The sequence below is a fragment of the Haliotis rufescens genome, unplaced genomic scaffold (genome assembly GCF_023055435.1).
Source record: "Haliotis rufescens isolate VD_foot unplaced genomic scaffold, xgHalRufe1.0.p SCAF_7, whole genome shotgun sequence".
Classification (NCBI taxonomy): Eukaryota; Metazoa; Mollusca; class Gastropoda; order Lepetellida; family Haliotidae; genus Haliotis; species Haliotis rufescens.
This window is the reverse complement of record NW_025964361.1, coordinates 7,576,382-7,596,868: the sequence shown is the minus strand read 5'-3', so window position 1 is coordinate 7,596,868 and position 20,487 is coordinate 7,576,382. Positions and strand designations below refer to the sequence as shown.

The window sequence follows — 20,487 nt, the reverse complement described above, 5'->3', positions numbered from 1 at the left end:
ATACATGGTAATAAGAGTTATTTGAAGAAGCAGAATGCAGGATGGTATCAGGTCTGTGCAACAGTGTCAACCTTGTGGGGAATGGAATTCAGTAGAGTTATTCATATTTTCATATCGTTTTCTGAGTTGATCGTATTGAGTTGTGACGTCATTGTTTTGGGAAAGTGACGATGCTAGTTTCTCAATAGTGGTTATCATTATCTAAACAATAAGCTAGGATAATGTAAATAAGTCTCTAACTGTGACGTAGGTTTGGCATTTTGCAAGTTTTAGCAACTTTGGAGACATAAATTGCGAAACAATTTAGCGACGACACCAGCCGGATCATATCTTGTATTAAGTATATAAACTGTGCATTTACTCGTAGCTCGCCAGTGCTCGTAATCATTGACTTTTTTACTGAAATGACGTCATAACTTTCCACCTTCAAATAATGAAATGACCTTTCAGAATTTGAGGGCAAATGTGAAATTATTTGCTTATCTTCCCTAGAATGAATATTACAGTATCTGTACAAATATTTGAAATGTTTGCATTGATATAAAAAAACACAAAACATGAATAACAAAAGTGGATTTATTCCAAGAAGCTAACACATCATAGATTCTTCATGACACTTTCTTGACAAACACATAGGGATCGCAGATTGTATGCAATGGCCATTCCTCGGTTGCTCGATAGCAACATTACTTATATTAAATAAATGATGGTTGACTTTTTTTCAGAATATCAAAACATGTAGGGGTTATTGTGGTATAATTATCAAGGTCTTTCATTTCAGCTGTCGATAAAACTGCCACCTCACAGTCCAGACATTCAGTGTTCCACGCCATGTTTCATGTACTGATCATCCAACATTCATAATGAGGACACACGAAGTCCCTTCCTTATAATTCAAAACCCGCCTAGGCACCAGGGGATAATTCCCAAGCTTATGTATTAAATATGTCTCCATATTCATAAGTAAGATATGTCTGTTAAAAACAGAGTCCACTGTACGATTCCGACTATATAATAAGCATATATTTATGAATCACTAGCCAATGCATTGTGATGAAACTAGGTGTTCTCGAAATGGTGAGCGGATCCTGCCCCACCGGTGGCACCCGTCACAAACACATTCAAAGGCAAGTGAATTGTTCATCTGGAAAAACACGGGCACATATGATACGAGTCAAATAGGGAATTGCAGCTGACATTATTGATGTGACTGATGCGTCACATTTAGAAATCCCTCCATATGTCTACCATAAAACGTTTTGAAAGCTTTACTAGCCTTGAATGTTGTAAACTTGTCAAACACCTTTTTAGCTAGAGTCGTATGACGTTCTTCGTTGAAAGATCATGCTAGAATAATGCCTTGGCACTTAAAATAATTTAGAAAACCGAATACGCATAGGAAACTAATTTCAAGACTGAAGTTTTCTCTTTACATCTTTAATAAAACCGAATATGCGTAGGAAACTAATTTCCAGACTTCAGTATTCTCTTGTCATCTTCCATAAAACCGAATATGTATAGGAAACTATTTTCTAGACTTCAGTATTCTCTTGACATCTTAAATAATCTTTTGATATCTTGAGTGTCAGGCAATACGACAATACAGGCATGGTGTACTTAAAAAGGTTTTTTTCACATCAACAACCCTTTTCGAGTTGATTTCAGTGGATATGCAATAAGTCATTTTGATATCAAGCATATGTCCCTGTCTTTTGCTGATGTTGTTTAAGGATTAACTGGACCTCCTGTTGGTGGCGGAGGGGCAGTTCCCGGAGGTGGAGCTTGACCAGGAGGAGGAGCAGTTCCAGAAGATGAACCAGCCAGGCTATAGGGGGGAGGGCCTGGAGGTGGAGCCTCACCAGTGGGTGGGGCTAGACCACCAGGTGGAGGGTGATATGGGGGAGGAGGGGGTGGAGGGTATGCCGGATTGCCTCCCGGGGGTGGGTATGCCGGATTGCCTTCCGGGGGTGGGTATGCCGGATTTCCTCCCGGGGGTGGGTATGCCGGATTGCCCCCTGGGGGTGGATATGCCGGATTACTTCCCGGTGGGGGATATGCCGCATATCCTCCAGGGGGTGGATATGATTTTGGACCTGGTCCCGAGGAATAAGGTGGGGGTCCACCTGCCTGTGGCCCAGGGTATGGGGCTGGGCCGCTTGACTGCCCTGGAATACATTAAAACATCAACGTGAGTTACAAGTGTGCAGAGTTTGTGATTAAGTTGGATAATAAAAATTTAGCAGTATTCGTTCCTTTCCACATTTCAGTTTTCTGTCCTTAAACATTACTACAGTGCGATACACAAAACAAAGTATTCACAAAAGACAAAATTGCATTCTGATACATTATCAAGTTGTTGATTTTTATTGATAATAGTATGTTAATCTCATTATAATAATAAAAATAGTAACGTTACACATACCGCTGTAAACAAATACATTGGACTGAGGTTGAGGTTGGACAACTCGTCCTCGTGTTCCAGTCTTGGTGCAACTCTTGATGAGAAACACGATGATGATAATACAGATGACGAGGCCAATGATTCCCCCTATTGAGTAGCCAATGATTCTTCCCCAGCTGAAAGACAATGATCAAATTGAAACCATTTGACAGTCGACACCGTTTTGACATGACACCTCTTGGGTGGCGGTTAATGATAATTGATATACAGTCAATTTGAAATCATTAATATGCAACCATACAGTCTGTTTGAGATTATTGATATATAGCATATTAAGTATAAGTATACAGTATATATCCTATATATCTCCAGGGTTAGCATTTCGATGTGTCCACATTATAGTCTGGAAGTTAATTTAATGGGTGTCTTAAGCAGTTATTTAATAATATTTATCCAATTATTTTTGCATTCTTTTTCAGGTCAGTGTTATTGACTTGAATGTATCATTCCTTGACACATTATTATATTTCATGAATCGTGTTATTAGGTGTAATATATCATACGTAGTTATTCATTTAGACAAATCATTGCATTATGTTTCGAAGAAAATATTTTAATATTTTCGTAGATGATTCGAGACTTTCGGGGCTGTTTCGGGTGAAAGAGAATCAAATTCTGAGCCAAGAATTGCACAAAGTGGACAAGATCCGATTACGACATGTACTACAAAGCACGAACCTGAAATTCGTAGACGATTCCTAGAAATTCTTTGATAAAAAAAAAACGTTCTCACGAATCCCACGAACTACAAGAATGTTTGGGAATCAAATATATTTAAGATTCTTAAGAAATGATTAAGAATATGTACGAATATGTAAGAATTCATATCCGTGGTAATTCGGGCTATTACATGTCGTAGTGAAACAGGGGTATATGTATTGCACTATTGTTGGTCCCATGAAATGCCGTCGTCGTCAGATTCGGAGTCTGTGCTGTCACCTAAATGAACAACAGGTTGGACAGTTTCTGGTCGGATACAGTCTTGTTTCCAATACTCTTCTTCAACTTTGATAACATGTTGGACACAGTTTGCCCCACGTACATCTGTAATTTCTCCCATCCCTTTCAAGACAATCTGCTTGACGTTGGCAAGCTTGAAGGTCTTATTTTGCCGTGCGACCATATTTTTCAAATCACCCCAGATTAGTTCGATGGGATTCAAGTCACAATGGTAAGGAGGAAGTCTAAGCACTTCGTGACCGTGTTCTCTCAACATGTTGTCAATCACATAAGAGGGCGGGGGGTTGTTCTGAAGAAACAGTTGGTAGTAGTCAGTTTTTTTGGCTTTCGTGGGCCGAGCAATGCGGTTGTTGTCCAACCACTGACATATCTCACCTTTGGTGGAATTTGAGGTAGGACAACGGTTAATAGGATCTCGACAACTGTGATAGGGAGCATTGTCCATAACCACCAAGGATTTATCAGGCAGTGCTAAGAGGAGCTGCTCCTCAACATACGCAGTGAAAACCTGACTATTCATCTCGGTATGGCAGTCTCTGCCATCTGTAGATCTGGATCTGAACACTAGATCACACCCAGGGAGGAAACCTCTGTGGGAGCCTGCATGGAGGACAATCAGGCGCTCCCCTTTACCAGGGGGGATCTTGCGCTGTGGCTCTCTGGTATCTGGGTGAGACCATTGGTAAGCCGCTGTGTGGCAGGCGTTAACCCAGGTTTCGTCCAAATAGACAGGCTCATAGCCTTCTTCTCGTTTCCTTGTAATAGTGCGCAAATAATTGATACGCAAACGAATGATATCTGGTCGTTCACACATTGCTAGTTTCGACCCTTTCGTCTTTTTGTACTGATATCCAAATTTGGAAAGGAGTTAACAAATGGTCCATTTGGAAATATCTAAGTCATGCTCTGTAAGGAGAATTTGTTTTAGTTTTCATGTTGAAATAAATTCATTTTCTAGTGTTAACCTTCGAATCACGTCCCTGACAACTTTCTTATCAAAGGAATCTAACTTTAATTTTCTATCCTGTTTCGAGATGCCCCCTAAGGGATATGCAGGGGAGCATGTGTTTTTATGAGAGTTCAAAATCTTAACTACGGTTTGTTTGGGAAGCTGTAACACATGAATTGTTCTTTTCATGTACTTTGAAATGTCAAAGAAGGGCGAACGTCTTTCACTTTCAGCCTTAAAGTATTCAAATATTTTAACAACGAAACCTTTCGCATCAGCGGAAAGATGCTTGCGCTGAGACATCATGAAATCTAATGCTAACACCGTATTCGTGCGTGCGTGATTCCCGTGCAACCTTTCGAGTTGAGTTGATTGGTTCAACTGTGTCATATGGCCCTGTGACGCAGGGGTAGCATTATGCAGATGGCTGTTACAATGAATGCTCCTTCCACCCGTGACGAACAGGTTTGGTTGTTGATGAAATTTAGTGATAGCTAAATAGACTGATTTTGTATTCATGCACCGATTGTCTTTAAATGTAATATCCAGTTATGTATGACTGTTTAATAATCTCATACCAACTTTGACTGGAGTAGGTCCAATAGCTTTTCAGATATCGTAGTAAACGTCGGTACCCTAAATTAACTTCCAGACTATAGTTATATACAGTCGGTTTATGATCATAGATAAACAAGTATACAATCGGTTTGAGTTTATCTATATACATGTATACGCTCGGTTTGAAAACATTGATATACAAGTTTAGTAGGTTTGAGATCATAGATAAACAAGTATACGCTCGGTTTGAGATAATTGATATACATGTATACGCTCGGTTTGAGATCATTGATATTCTAATATAATAGGTTTGATAGCATTGATACACAAGAATACGCTTGGTTTCAGATAATTTATATACAAATATAAAGTCTATTTGAGATCATTGATATACAAGTATACACTCGGTTTGAGATCATTGATATACAAGAAAACGGTCGATATGAGATCATTGACAAACAAGAAAACAGTCGATATGAGATCATTGATGTACAAGTCTACACTCGGTTTGAGATCATTGATATGCTAATATAATAGGTTTGACAGCATTGATATACAAGAATACGCTTGGTTTCAGATAATTTATATACAAATATAAAGTCTATTTGAGATCATTGATATACAAGTATACACTCGGTTTAGTAGGTTTGAGATCATAGTTAAACAAGTACACGCTCGGTTTGAGATAACTCATATACAAATATAAAGTCTATTTGAGATCATTGATATACAAGTATTCACTCGGTTTGAGATCATTGATATACAAGTTTAGTAGGTTTGAGATCATAGATAAACAAGTACACGCTCGGTTTGAGATAACTGATATACAAATATAAAGTCTATTTGAGATCATTGATATACAAGTATACAGTCGGTTTGAGATCATTGATATACAAGAAAACGGTCGAAATGAGATCATTGACAAACAAGAAAACAGTCGATATGAGATCATTGAAGTACAAGTATACACTCGGTTTGAGATCATTGATATACACGTACAGTAGGTTTGAGATCATCGATATACAAGTATACAGTCGACATGAGACCATTGATATACAAGTATACACTCGGTTTGAGATCATTGATATACAAGTATACACTCGGCTTAAGATCATCGATATACAAGTATACACTCGGTTTGAGGTGAGGTGAAATTGGGTTTAACGTCGCGTCCAAGATTATTGCACTTATATAGCGACGTGCATGCACGTGTATGTGTGTGTGTGGCTGCTTGTACTAGTCCGGACTGATGCCGATTTATAGTGCTAGCTCACTGAGATACCATGCCGCAGTTTAACATGAATACCCCACTCAGACACAGTATACTGACTCCGAGCCGACCAGTCCTTGTTTTAGCCCCTTAATGCCGAGCGCCAGACAGGGTAACAACAAGTACAATCTTTTAATGTCTTTTTGTATGACGCGACCCGGGATCGAACCCTGGACCTTCCGCTCTCCGGGCGGACGCTCTACCACTAGACCACGGAGGCGGTCTCACTCGGTTTGAGAGCATTGATATACAAGTTTAGTAGGTTTGAGATCATAGATAAACAAGTACACGCTCGGTTTGAGATAATTGAAATACAAATATACAGTCTATTTGAGATCATTGATATACAAGTATACACTCGGTTTGAGATCATTGATATACACGTACAGTAGATTTGAGATCATCGATATACAAGTATACAGTCGATATGAGATCATTGATATCAAAGTATACAATCGACATGAGATCATTGACACAAAAGAAAACAGTCGATATGAGATCATTGATATGCAAGAAAACAGTCGAAATGAGATCATTGACATAAAAGAAAACAGTCGACATGACACAAAAGAAAACAGTCGATATGAGATCATTGATATGCAAGAAAATAATCGATATACCCTATGGCATAATTTCTGCAATTTTGTTGCAAGTTCCACCGGCGAAACAATGCCATGTGACGTCAGCCTAGCAACAGGGTTGTTGGGTTCATCGATTGTGCATTAGGCCCTCTCAGTGATCTATCATCTCTACACGCAGTATCGTTGAATTAGCCCGGGATATTGAGAGTTTTCAATATTTGTTCGTGAAACTTGTTCCCGTAGGAAATAAGCACGCACAGTGATATTACACAATGTGAAATACAGCTGAATATTTATTAAGGGGTGATCTCTTCGCGGGCAAGTAATAAATTAGTGATGTGAACATCATCTGTGTATCACTACTGTCGGTATGAATCATAAATCAGTTATATGAACACCGTAGTATATCATCACAGTCGGTGTATATCATCACAGTCGGTGTATATCATAACAGTCAGTGTATATCACCACAGTCGGTGTGCATCACCAGTCAGGGTGTATCATAAATCAGTGACATGATTACTGTCCGTCTATCACGAAGGCGGTGTGCAACATATATAAATCTTCAGCAACCCATGTTTGTTGTAAAAGGCGACTATGCTTGTTGTAAGAGGCGACTAACGGGATCGGGTGGTATCCCGATTGCGTGGATCAATGCTCATGACATCAATCACTGGATTGTCTGGTCCAGACTCGATTATTTACAGACTGCCGTCATTTATCTTGAATATTGCTGAGTGCGGCGTTAAACAACAAACAAACAAAATATAACAATATGAGTGGGGGGGTCGCTTACCTGTAATAATAGCAGCATGATGTGCTAAGCGTCCCACAGCAGTAGCCAGAGCAGTAGGAGCCGTAACAGTAGTCCGCGGCATGACAGGCTGAAACAGGTTCAAACCAGTTTAACAGAGAATTTCGAATGATCGTGAAAAAAGTTAACTCAGTTTTCATCATCTTGGATGACAGTCTGGTGGTATTATTCCTTCAGGGTGTTCACTCCAACACTGTCTGTCTAATACTTCAAGGCATGTACTAGACGATGTATTTCAGGGTGTTCACTCCAACACTGTCTGTCTAATACTTCAAGGCATGTGCTAGACGATGTATTTCAGGGTGTTCACTCCAACACTGTCTGTCTGATACTACGAGGCATGTACAAGACGATGTATTTCAGGGTGTTCACTCCAACACTGTCTGTCTGATACTACAAGGCATGTACTAGACTATGTATTTCAGGGTGTTCACTCCAACACTGTCTGTCTGATACTACAAGGCATGTACTAGACGATGTATTTCAGGGTGTTCACTCCAACACTGTCTGTCTGATACTAAAAGGCATGTACTAGACAATATATTTCAGGGTGTTCACTCCAACACTGTCTGTCTGATACTACAAGGCATGTACTAGACGATGTATTTCAGGTTGTTCACTCCAACACTGTCTGTCTGATACTACATGGCATGTACTAGACGATGTATTTCAGGGTGTTCACTCCAACACTGTCTCTCTGATATTACAAGGCATGTACTAGACGATGTATTTCAGGGTGTTCACTCCAACACTGTCTCTCTGATACTACAAGGCATGTACTAGACGATGTATTTCAGGGTGTTCACTCCAACACTGCCTGCCTGATACTACAAGGCATGTACTAGACGATGTATTTCAGGGTGTTCACTCCAACACTGTCTGTCTGATACTACAAGGCATGTACTAGACGATGTATTTCAGGGTGTTCACTCCAACACTGTCTGTCTGATACTAAAAGGCATGTACTAGACGATGTATTTCAGGGTGTTCACTCCAACAGTGGCTGTCTGATACTAAAAGGCATGTACTAGACGATGTATTTGAGGGTGTTCACTACAACACTGTCTGTCTGATACTACAAGGCATGTACTAGACGATGTATTTCAGGGTGTTCACTCCAACACTGTCTGTCTGATACTACAAGGCATGTACTAGACGATGTATTTCAGGGTGTTCACTCCAACACTGTCTGTCTGATACTACAAGGCATGTACTAGACTATGTATTTCAGGGTGTTCACTCCAACACTGTCTGTCTGATACTACAAGGCATGTACTAGACGATGTATTTCAGGGTGTTCACTCCAACACTGTCTGTCTGATATTACAAGGCATGTACTAGACGATGTATTTCAGGGTGTTCACTCCAACAGTGCCTGCCTGATACTACAAGGCATGTACTAGACGATGTATTTCAGGGTGTTCACTCAAACACTGTCTGCCTGATACAACAAGACATGTACTAGACGATGTATTTCAGAGAATACACTCCAACAGTGTCTGATACTACAAGGCATGTGCTAGACGATGTATTTCAGGGTGTTCACTCCAACACTGTCTGCCTGGTACAACAAGGCATGTACAAGACGATGTATTTCAGGGTGTTCACTCCAACACTGTCTGCCTGGTACAACAAGGCATGTACAAGACGATGTATTTCAGGGTGTTCACTCCAACACTGTCTGCCTGGTACAACAAGGCATGTACAAGACGATGTATTTCAGGGTGTTCACTCCAACACTGTCTGCCTGGTACAACAAGGCATGTACTAGGCGATGTATTTCAGGGTGTTCACTCCAACACTGTCTGTCTGATACTACAAGGCATGTACTAGACGATGTATTTCAGGGTGTTCACTCCAACACTGTCTGTCTGATACTACAAGGCATGTACTAGACGATGTATTTCAGGGTGTTCACTCCAACACTGGCTGATACTACAAGGCATGTACTAGACGATGTATTTCAGGGTGTTCACTCCAACACTGCCTGCCTGATACTACAAGGCATGTACTAGACGATGTATTTCAGGGTGTTCACTCCAACACTGTCTTTCTGATACTACAAGGCATGTACTAGACGATGTATTTCAGGGTGTTCACTCCAACACTGTCTTTCTGATACTACAAGGCATGTTCTAGACGATGTATTTCAGGGTGTTCACTCCAACACTGTCTGATACTACAAGGCATGTACTAGACGATGTATTTCAGGGTGTTCACTCCAACACTGTCTGATACTACAAGGCATGTACTAGACGATGTATTTCAGGGTGTTCACTCCAACACTGTCTGATACTACAAGGCATGTTCTAGACGATGTATTTCAGGGTGTTCACTCCAACACTGTCTGATACTACAAGGCATGTACTAGACAATATATTTCAGGGTGTTCACTCCAACACTGGCTGATACTACAAGGCATGTACTAGACGATGTATTTCAGGGTGTTCACTCCAACACTGTCTGTCTGATATTACAAGGCATGTACTAGACGATGTATTTCAGGGTGTTCACTCCAACACTGCCTGCCTGATACTACAAGGCATGTTCTAGACTTTGTATTTCAGGGTGTTCACACCAACACTGTCTCCCTGATACTACAATGCATGTACTAGACGATGTATTTCAGGGTGTTCACTCCAACACTGTCTGTCTGATACTACAAGGCATGTACTAGACGATGTATTTCAGGGTGTTCACTCCAACGATGTCTGATACTACAAGGCATGTACTATACGATGTATTTCAGGGTGTTCACTCCAACACTGTCTGTCTGATACTACAAGGCATGTACTAGACGATGTATTTCAGGGTGTTCACTCCAACGATGTCTGATACTACAAGGCATGTACTAGACGATGTATTTCAGGGTGTTCACTCCAACACTGTCTGTCTGATACTACAAGGCATGTAATAGACTTTGTATTTCAGGGTGTTCACTCCAACACTGTCTCCCTGATACTACAAGGCATACACTAGACGATGTATTTGAGGGTGTTCACTCCAACACTGTCTGTCTGATACTACAAGGCATGTACTAGACGATGTATTTCAGGGTGTTCACTCCAACACTGTCTGTCTGATACTTCAAGGCATGTACTAGACTTTGTATTTGAGGGTGTTCACTCCAACACTGTCTCCCTGATACTACAAGGCATGTACTAGACGATGTATTTCAGGGTGTTCACTCCAACACTGTCTGATACTACAAGGCATGTACTAGACGATGCATTTCAGGGTGTTCACTCCAACCGTGTCTGTCTGATACTACAAGGCATGTACTAGACGGTGCATTTCAGGGTGTTCACTCCAACACTGTCTGTCTGATACTACATGGCATGTACAAGACGATGTATTTCAGGGTGTTCACTCCAACAGTGTCTGCCTGATACTACAAGGCATGTACTAGACGATGTATTTCAGGGTGTTCACTCCAACACTGTCTGCCTGATACTACATGGCATGTACAAGACGATGTATTTCAGGGAATTCATTACGGGTTACATTATCTGTATTTTTTATTCTTTTATAAGCAGAATACCATAATGACATCATGAGAAAGTGTAACCTAAAAACAATAATCTTATATTGTCACTTACCTTGTACGAGGACAAGAAAAAGGGAGGCAGCTGGTAAAAATACGTCCATTTCTTATCCCAGATTACAACAACTATGCTTTATCACGTTATTCCTCATGCAGACATCTGTAGTCAGACTACGTCATGGATGTACTTGGAACAGACAGTACACTAACAGCGGGCACCTCCTGAATTGAATTGGAAGCCGTAGTTGGAGATATGTCAAAGTTATTGTATGGCTGACCCAAAGTCAAACCCACTTGAATAAGGCAGCGCTATTTCATGACGATCAGATCCTCCAACAAAGCAATATGGGTGAACCCCTTGCCCCAGTAATGTTGTTTGTAAACACAGCCATGGCGACAAACGCGCTTCACGGGTCGTTTGGAATAATAAACCTCAAACGCAATAAAACGCCGACAGGTATTGCATGTCTCAGTGAGTAATATGGGTGGTATGGTAAAGAGTGCGGTCTCGTGGGGATTCAGGGCAGTGAGTGAGTGAGTGAGTGAGTGAGTGAGTGAGTGAGTGAGTGAGTGAGTGAGTGAGTGAGTGAGTGAGTGAGTGAGTGAGTGAGTGAGTGAGTGAGTGAGTGAGTGAGTGAGTGAGTGAGTGAGTGAGTGAGTGAGTGAGTGAGTGAGTGAGTGAGTGAGTGAGTGAGTGAGTGAGTGAGTGAGTGAGTGAGTGAGTGAGTGAGTGAGTGAGTGAGTGAGTGAGTGAGTGAGTGAGTGAGTGAGTGAGTGAGTGAGTGAGTGAGTGAGTGAGTGAGTGAGTGAGTGAGTGAGTGAGTGAGTGAGTGAGTGAGTGAGTGAGTGAGTGAGTGAGTGAGTGAGTGAGTGAGTGAGTGAGTGAGTGAGTGAGTGAGTGAGTGAGTGAGTGAGTGAGTGAGTGAGTGAGTGAGTGAGTGAGTGAGTGAGTGAGTGAGTGAGTGAGTGAGTGAGTGAGTGAGTGAGTGAGTGAGTGAGTGAGTGAGTGAGTGAGTGAGTGAGTGAGTGAGTTTTAACGCCGCTTTGACATTTAATTCAGTCAAAAGATGAATATGAAAAGAAAGTCTGGCTACATTGGTTCTGGTACTTTTAATAAGCGATGTTTTGTCCATGTAGACATTTCAGCATTTCAGTCGACCCCTCAGACTTTGAGATTATTAATATTATCAAAACAATTTTTACTGAGGCATAAAGCAAACTTGCAAAAATACGTTTATTACTTCCCACATGTGGATTTACAAAAGGGTATCTTTGATTTGGGTTATCTTCGTGTACAATAATGCGACTGTCTACGCGATACAGCTTGTTTAGCAATAACTCGTCAAATAAACAGCGACCAATAAGAACTTCGTGTTTTGATTTACCATCAATATCATAGTTTTGACCTTGAAGTGAAATAAACCTTATTTGTCAGACAGTTTAGTATGGGTAGCTTATAAAACCATGTGATACTTAAATCTTGCGATAATGGATCAGTCCTAATAGACTAGTGGTAGAGCGTCCGTCCGGAGAGCGGAAGGTCCGGGGTTCGATCCCCGACCGCGTCATACCAAAAGACGTTAAAAGATGGAACTTGTTGTTACCTTGTCTGGCGCTCGGGATAAGGGGATAAAACAAGGACCGGTCGGCTCGGAGTCAGTATACTGTGTCTGAGTGGGGTATTCATGTTAAACTGCGGCATGGTATCTCAGTGGGCTAGCACTATAAATCGGCATCAGTCCGGACTAGTTCAAGCAGCCACACACACACACACGTGCATTCACGTCGCTATATCGATTCTTGATAGGCCGGCATGATACAACTGGAATATTGATGGTGCTAACCCTCACATCCCGAATACATCTCATTTATTTTTCAATTACATTATCATTGTTCATCCAAGAATCCTGAATATTACTTAACAGTGTTAACACAAATCTCAAAAGCATTAAGAAAAGGGTGTGATTTGATGTAAAACAACAGAAATAAATATCGAAAAAAAATAATTATATTACAAAGGAAGCGTTTGCGTACTGCATTATTTTTTTTAAATGTTGAGTCTGCGTACCAAATACGATTATATTTGTGTCCCAGTACCACACTGCAGAGTCCCGAATACCCTTTAAATAGATTCCCGAATCCCACGTACTATATGACTGTAGATTTGCAGTCTCAATATTACTGGACCAGTGATGATCCGGGTTAGAATAGGTCATCAGCAACCCATGCTTGCCGTTAGACGCCACTCTGCTTGTCGACATGGGCGACTAATGTACTGTCGGAAATGCTAGAAAAATGCCTTTTGCCTGTTAAAAAAGGATATCATTTTTCACAGAATGTTGTTATTGAAATATCGAGTAACTATCGATCGACCTACCTGCGGTTCGACGTATTTCAGTTACATGGAGTCCTATCGACAAGCTTACAGTAGACAAATTCGAAAGAAAACAGGAAATTCACAATGATGGCAGTCTGAAACGGACAATAGAAATATGCGCACGTGACTCCGTTATAATGATAATAATGTAGTCTTCATAAAACATCTAATCCACACACAAAAATCATTTGAAGCAAATTCTAGATGTGCATCTTCTAAAATGACAAAATGACGCTGCGTTTGTTTAGCTCCCATGATGCATGTTACACTACACTTGCATAGTCACAGCCTGTACTTGGAAATGTATACAAGTTCTTTACACTTTAGAGAGGTAGAGGGAAACCATTTATTAATATAGATAGGATGAATGACCGAACTGTCCAAGCTATGGGGTTTTCAATTTCAATAAGTTTACGGTATGATAATTAAAACAAAACAGGTATAGGGGTGGTCTCAAAAACAAAACTGGGACGTAAAAGGATATTAGACAGCTTTAATACAGGGTGATTAGGCGTATAGTGTACAAGCTTTATGAGCAGAAGGTAACCCTGACTTGTAGAATTTGGGAGGAAATTAAAGATACAATTAATGTTTCCATGAATGCACTAATTATTGCTCTCCTAGAGATGGGATTTCGATACACTGCACGTGGCGATGACCGAGCACTTTTCAGTGGAAAATATTCCATCCTGTCTATGAGGTCACATTATCTCCGGACCATTGATAATTATCACAGTCGGGGCGTCCAGATAATTTACCTTGAATCATTCCACTGACTACATGTAGCTTTCGGCAGATGGACAAAAAGCACCAATGGTACCATCAGGTAGGAGTATTGCCCATTTTAAACAATCCCAGTGTTATTGTCATGGATAACGCCAGTTAATATAACTTCCGGGAATCAGATACTGTCGCCCCAACCATGAGTAGTCTGAAAGCGACCATACAGGAATATATGACATTGTCGACTTCAGACCATATGAAACGAAAGTTCAACTCATGGAGACAATTCGGCTGAATAAGAAACCAGTTAAGTACAAGACGTATGTGCTGGCGGCACAACACGGCCACGTCTCAAGTACGCTAGTCAGACATTTTGAGGTCAACCCTGTTGTGCCCATCTTGGCTGAGTGTAAAGGGTTCGTGGCAAGTCATAATACAACATTCAAAAGTACATATTCATATACGTCATCAGCGGAGATAAATGCTACCTCAGGAAACCATCTGTAGAACTACAAATACTTCTTTGCTACCCCATAAACGCACATCAATAAAGTACAATAACAGCAGTATTTTAAGACCACCCCCAACTCGGGGACATTTGCACCTGGGAGAATGCACGGGACGGTGTGAGGTCATCACCTCGGGACAGGTGTCAGGTAATTACCTCAGACTATAGGCCATTTCATACATTCATGACAACACCAATATTTTCTAAGTTTATCATAATTTTACCTGTAAAAGTACATTTTAAGGGTAATCACAATGTCGGTTAGGATAGGCTAGATTAGGTCAATTAGCGTTATTTTCATATATGCTCTTTTTATAGTCCTATGACTCGTATTTATTAAATGAAGCCAGAAAAGCATTTTTCTAGCATTTCCGACAGTACTTTAGCGGGACCGGGTGGTCAGGCTCAGGTTGGTGCATATCATCGTATCCCAATTGCGTGGATCGATGCTCATGTTGTCAATCACTAGATTGTCTGGTCCAGACTCGATTATTTACAGTGCGCCATCACATAGCGGGAATATTGCCGAGTGCGGCGTTAAACCTCAATCAACAACAATATTACTGACTGCTGCGTTAAGCAATCACTTCATGACTTGATGTCAAGCTGATGAAGCGCCAGTAAAATCTATCGACGGACAGCGCTCTCGCCTTTCCACAAATGATCGATCACCTTCGCTTCAACTGGCATTATGTAATATATTCCCTGAAATAAAGTTATGTATAAAGTTATATTAAAAACATTCTATAAAGGAGACCTCTTTTATTAAGGAATTAATATCAAAATTTCAAGGGCCGAGAATTGGCTACAAGAGCCGAAATGGATATTAATGGATATATCCTCCTGTGGTCAGAATGAACTCGGAACGGAGCAGAGATTGTGGAGTTTCAAGTTACAAAATGACTTTTAATGGAGATAATATTACCAAGCAAAAGCCACTGTGAAACGAAGTAGGAATGGGGGTGGGTGACTGTTTTCTTTTTAATATATGCTCTGGGCTCTGCAAGCGAGACTAATCATTGCTCTGTTATGGCTAAAGGACCCAAATAACCTAGCAAATCGAAACATAAATTTCATTTGTAAAACTGATCCCCCGATATGGGACCGCCTCCGTGGTCTAGTGGTAGAGCGTCCGCCCGGAGAGCGGAAGGTCCGGGGTTCCATCCCCGGCCGCGTCATACCAAATGACGATAAAAGATGGTACTTGTTGTTACCCTGTCTGGCGCTCGGGATAAGGGGCTAAAACAAGGACCGGTCGGCTCGGAGTCAGTATACTGTGTCTGAGTGGGGTATTCATGTTAAAACTGCGGCATGGTATCTCAGTGTGCTAGCACTATAAATCGGCATCAGTCCGGACTAGTACAATCAGCCACACAGACACACACGTGCATGCATGTCGCTATATGAGTGCAATAATCTTGGACGCGACGTTAAACCCCATTTCACCTCACCTTATTGTAATGATATTGTAATGTTCATGAATGCAACGATGAGGGTCTAGAGTCCTAATTGAGGATGTCAAGCGGAAGGGAGGCCATCTGCTGAAGTTGGTTATGAATCATAAAACTTAATGCTTATTCCTGGACGGATACGACCTACTCCTGACCTCCTACAGCAGCACAGGCTGCCACACGTGTTGGTATCACGTATATAACTGGGGCGGTGGAGTCGCCCACGGGTCGAAGTAGTCCCTGGTCACGCCGAAGGTCCGTGTCCAACTCTTCACGCCGATACAATATGTGAAGCCATGTCTTGTCCCCTGCGGTTATATTGCTGGAATATTGCCAAAAACGACGTAAAATTCACTGCTATTGTAGTACTGTTGTAGCAACCTATACATGACAACCTTTGTCTGCATGAACGTTTACTTCAAAAGTTTAATTTTGTTTGTTTCTTGTTTTAACGCTGCACTCAGCAATATTCGAGCTGTATGACGTCGGCCTGTACATAGTCTGTCTTACAGACCCTGATACAAATATATCAACTACAGCCCATGCAAGTCTATAATGTTTGGCAAGTCTAGATTACTGCAGTATCTGAAAATGAAGAGCATCACTGGGCTCCCTTTTTATCATATTTTTATTAAGATAACTGAGTAACTGTTTTTTTCTGTACGATATGTTCATTTCAGAGACTATATGTTAGTCTAGCCTGTACATAATTGAGTCTGGATCAGACAATCCAATGATTGATATCATGAGCACCGATCTACGTAATTGGGATAAGATGACATGCATCAACCAAGTCAGCGAGCCTGACTACCCGATCCCGTTAGTCGCCTCTTACGGCAAACATGGGTGTAAAATACTACAGTTAAAAGCATTAAAACATTAAATATTCTACCATTACAATTTTAATATACAACGAATTCTGACAAATAGCAAGAGAGAATTCCAAAACATATTTGAAATTTTAATTTGTATTTTTTTCGACCAACACATGTACGGATCTGAAGTGAGTGAATGAGTATGGTTTTACGCCGCTTTGGGCAATATTCCACGTCGGGGGACACCAGAAATGGACTTCATACATTGTACCCATGTGGGGAATAGAACCCGGGTCTTCGGCGTGACGAGCGAACGCTTTTACCACTAGGCTACCCTTCTACCGGCCAAAATTCCGTAAACCAAAAATGGTCTGGCCTATAAAGCCTTTATGACTTACTCGTCAGTGATTTATGCTGGTCTTACGTCGACAGCCATTGTACACACCCGATGCCAATCAGTAACATTTTACAAGACTGAGTGAGTGAGTGAGTTGGGTTTAACGCCCCTTTTAACAGTATTCCAGTTATATCACGGCGTGTCAGCTTAATGTGGGAGGAAAACCCAAAGTGATGCAGGTTTCAGACGTTTACCACTTCGGTGAAACCCACGAGCACGGGTATGGTGCTGACAAACCTAGAAACATAATCGGGGCGAACCGGGATTCGAACCCACAATCATAGTTTTCTGGCGTGCCTAAGGGACGCAACTCTGCACAGCGAATCGCAGCGCCTTAGACGACTGGGCCACCCATGGGAGGGCACCAGTGGTGAACATATGCTAAAATTAAGACTTCTTAAAAAATATAGCATTTTACCCGACAATGAGCTATATTTATGTGTTCAATACAGTCGTCTTTTTCAGTTCTTCATTATTTTTTAAGGATCCGATGACCTCCGGTTCGAATCCCGGGTCGTTATCCTTGGTTTGTCAGCATCATTCCCGTCTTCGATGGTTTCACCAAAGTGGAAAACGTCCCCGACCTGCATCACTTCGTGCTTTCTTTCCATTTTAATTTTTTACACCCTGATAAAATTGAAATAGAGATCACGGGTGGCCCAGTCGTCTAAGGTGCCGCCAGTCGCTGTGCAGAGTTGCGTCCCTTGAGCACGCCAGAAATCTATGATTGTGGGTTCCAATATCGGTTCGCCCCGATTATGTTTCTAGGTTTGTCAGCACCATACCCGTGCTCGTGGGTTTCACCGAAGTGGTAAATGTCTGAGACCTGCATAACTTCGGGATTGCCTCCCACATCAAGCTGACACGCCGCGATATAACTGGATTACTATTAAAAGCGGCGTTAAACCCAACTCCCTCACTCACTATAAGTGAAATAATGTTTAAAGCGGCGCTTGTTTGTTTGTTTGTTTGTTGTATAAGGCCGCACTCGGCAATGTTCCAGCTGTGTGACGTTGGTCTGTAAATGGTCGAGTCTGGACCAGTTAATCCAGTGATTGATATCATGAGCATCGATCAATTGGGATACAATCACACGCATCAACCAAGTCAGAGAGTGTGACCATCCGATCCCGTTAGTCGCCTCTTAGGGCTCAGTCACACATTCAGGATTTTTACCGCCGTCCTTGATTGGACCATTCCTAATTAAAATTTGTCAAAAGACTGATCAAGATCCTATGATTCGTGGCCTGAAATTCACAAACAATCAGATATTCTTCAGAAAGCGTCCCGATTCAGCCGTTTCCAACAGACGGTTCGCATTCGGCAAGCTCTGACCGCAATCTGGACTCAGTCGACAAGAAACGGCAATGTACAATGTCTCCAAATCATGCCCTTTCATCACGACAGCGTCCCGATCCACAGGACACCGCCCAGACAACACAGGACATTGTTAAGATTTTGTTCCGATACAGCAGAATCCGTCACGACAAAGTCACGATTGTAAGCCGACTAGGCTGAGTTTCCCGAATGTTATTGGACGCACCATACTGTCGGGAGTGCTTGGCCGACCTCTCTGGACCTTTCCCGATCAGGAGGACTCTGTTACGAACGTATACGCCTGCGTTCAGACATTGATAGGACATTCCAGATCATTGAGGATAGAAATCCGACTTTTCACTTTTCGTGTCGTAGCGCTGTCTGATCCCAAACGGGAGCCATAATCGGCACTGTGTGAACCTGGCCTTACGGAAAGCATGGGTTGCTGAAGACCAATTCTATCCCGGGTCTTCACGGGCGAAAGCGGCTTTGACCCCTCTACCCAACTCACTATAAATCTTCATCACTGAGGTGAGGTAAAATCGGGTTTAACGTCGCGTCCAAGATTATTGCACTTATATGGCGACGTGCATGCACGTGTGTCTGCTTGTACTATCGGACTGATAGTGCTAGCACACTGAGATACCATGCCACAGTTTAACATGAATACCCCACTCAGACACAGTATACTGACTCCGAGCCGACCAGTCCTTGTTTTAGCCCCTTAATGCCGAGCGCCCGACAGGGTACCACAAGTACCATCTTTTAACGTCTTTTGGTATTTCGCGGCCGGGGATCGAACCCCGGACCTTCCGCTCTCCGGGCGGACGCTCTACCACTAGACCATCACTGAAGCTATTGCGCAACATTTATAACACTTAGACTGCAGGCAGTAGGACTTTCCGGGCCCTCATCTCCCCGGGACCCCATCCTCTGCAACACATCCATGATTCACACATTGTCTACATTGCCGACAAAGCTGCTCAAAATGTCAGCGTGTCCATCGCCTGTTCTCAACCGACAGGAATGGAAACTCAAGGGAGGTAACCGCTGACGAATTGCATAAAATTGATCCCAGTCCAAAACTTTCCCTGAAGTAAGTGTACACTGATCTGTTGAGAAAATTACATCGTCGGATAAAAATGATATACAAAGCCATTTATCATGAATAAAGCTCTTTAATATAACCAGTTGGGGATTTCATTAATTTAGAATCCAAAATGATATTGTTCAATGAAAGGGAAATAACAGTCCCCGTATTATTATTATTGTTATTATTGAGGTTAAACGGGCGTGTGACACGTGTCCTAATGAATACACACATTTTCAATTTTGCTAATAGCATTGATTATAGTGTATGGTCCGTGGAGTATAGACTTGCACAAGTCTTGAAGGCAATAATTATTAGTTTAAGTCATAATTTCCAGATTATATAAACAATAAGAGTAAGTTAAATCTTTAAAGCACCGGCGCCATTAATCCATCCCTGTCCGCTTATCTGGACTCGCCTATAATAAAAAAAATATAATTACTACAAATCCAGGGACCCGTGAAGATCCGGGGTAGAATAGGTTTTCAGCAACCCAAGTTTGCCGTAAACGGAGACTATGCTTATCGCAAGAGGCGATTGACGGGATCTGGTGGTCAGGCTCACTGACTTGGTTGATGCATGTCATCGTATCCCGATTGCGTAGATCAATGCTCATGATGTCAATCACTGGATTGTCTGGTCCAGACTCGATTATTTACAGACCGCCGTCAT

The 20,487-nt window shown here is 41.7% G+C and overlaps 1 protein-coding gene across 1 annotated transcript; it reads right to left on the bottom strand.

The window, feature by feature from the left end:
* Positions 1–562: 562 nt before the first annotated feature.
* LOC124144479 (basic proline-rich protein-like) lies at positions 563–11,514 on the bottom strand. The gene is made up of 4 exons (XM_046513892.2): positions 11,193–11,514; positions 7,576–7,663; positions 2,423–2,577; positions 563–2,165 (listed from the first exon to the last, which is right to left on the bottom strand). The coding sequence occupies exons 1-4, from the start codon at positions 11,239–11,241 to the stop codon at positions 1,726–1,728; spliced, it is 732 nt and encodes a 243-aa protein (XP_046369848.2). The 5' UTR covers positions 11,242–11,514; the 3' UTR covers positions 563–1,725.
* Positions 11,515–20,487: the final 8,973 nt, after the last annotated feature.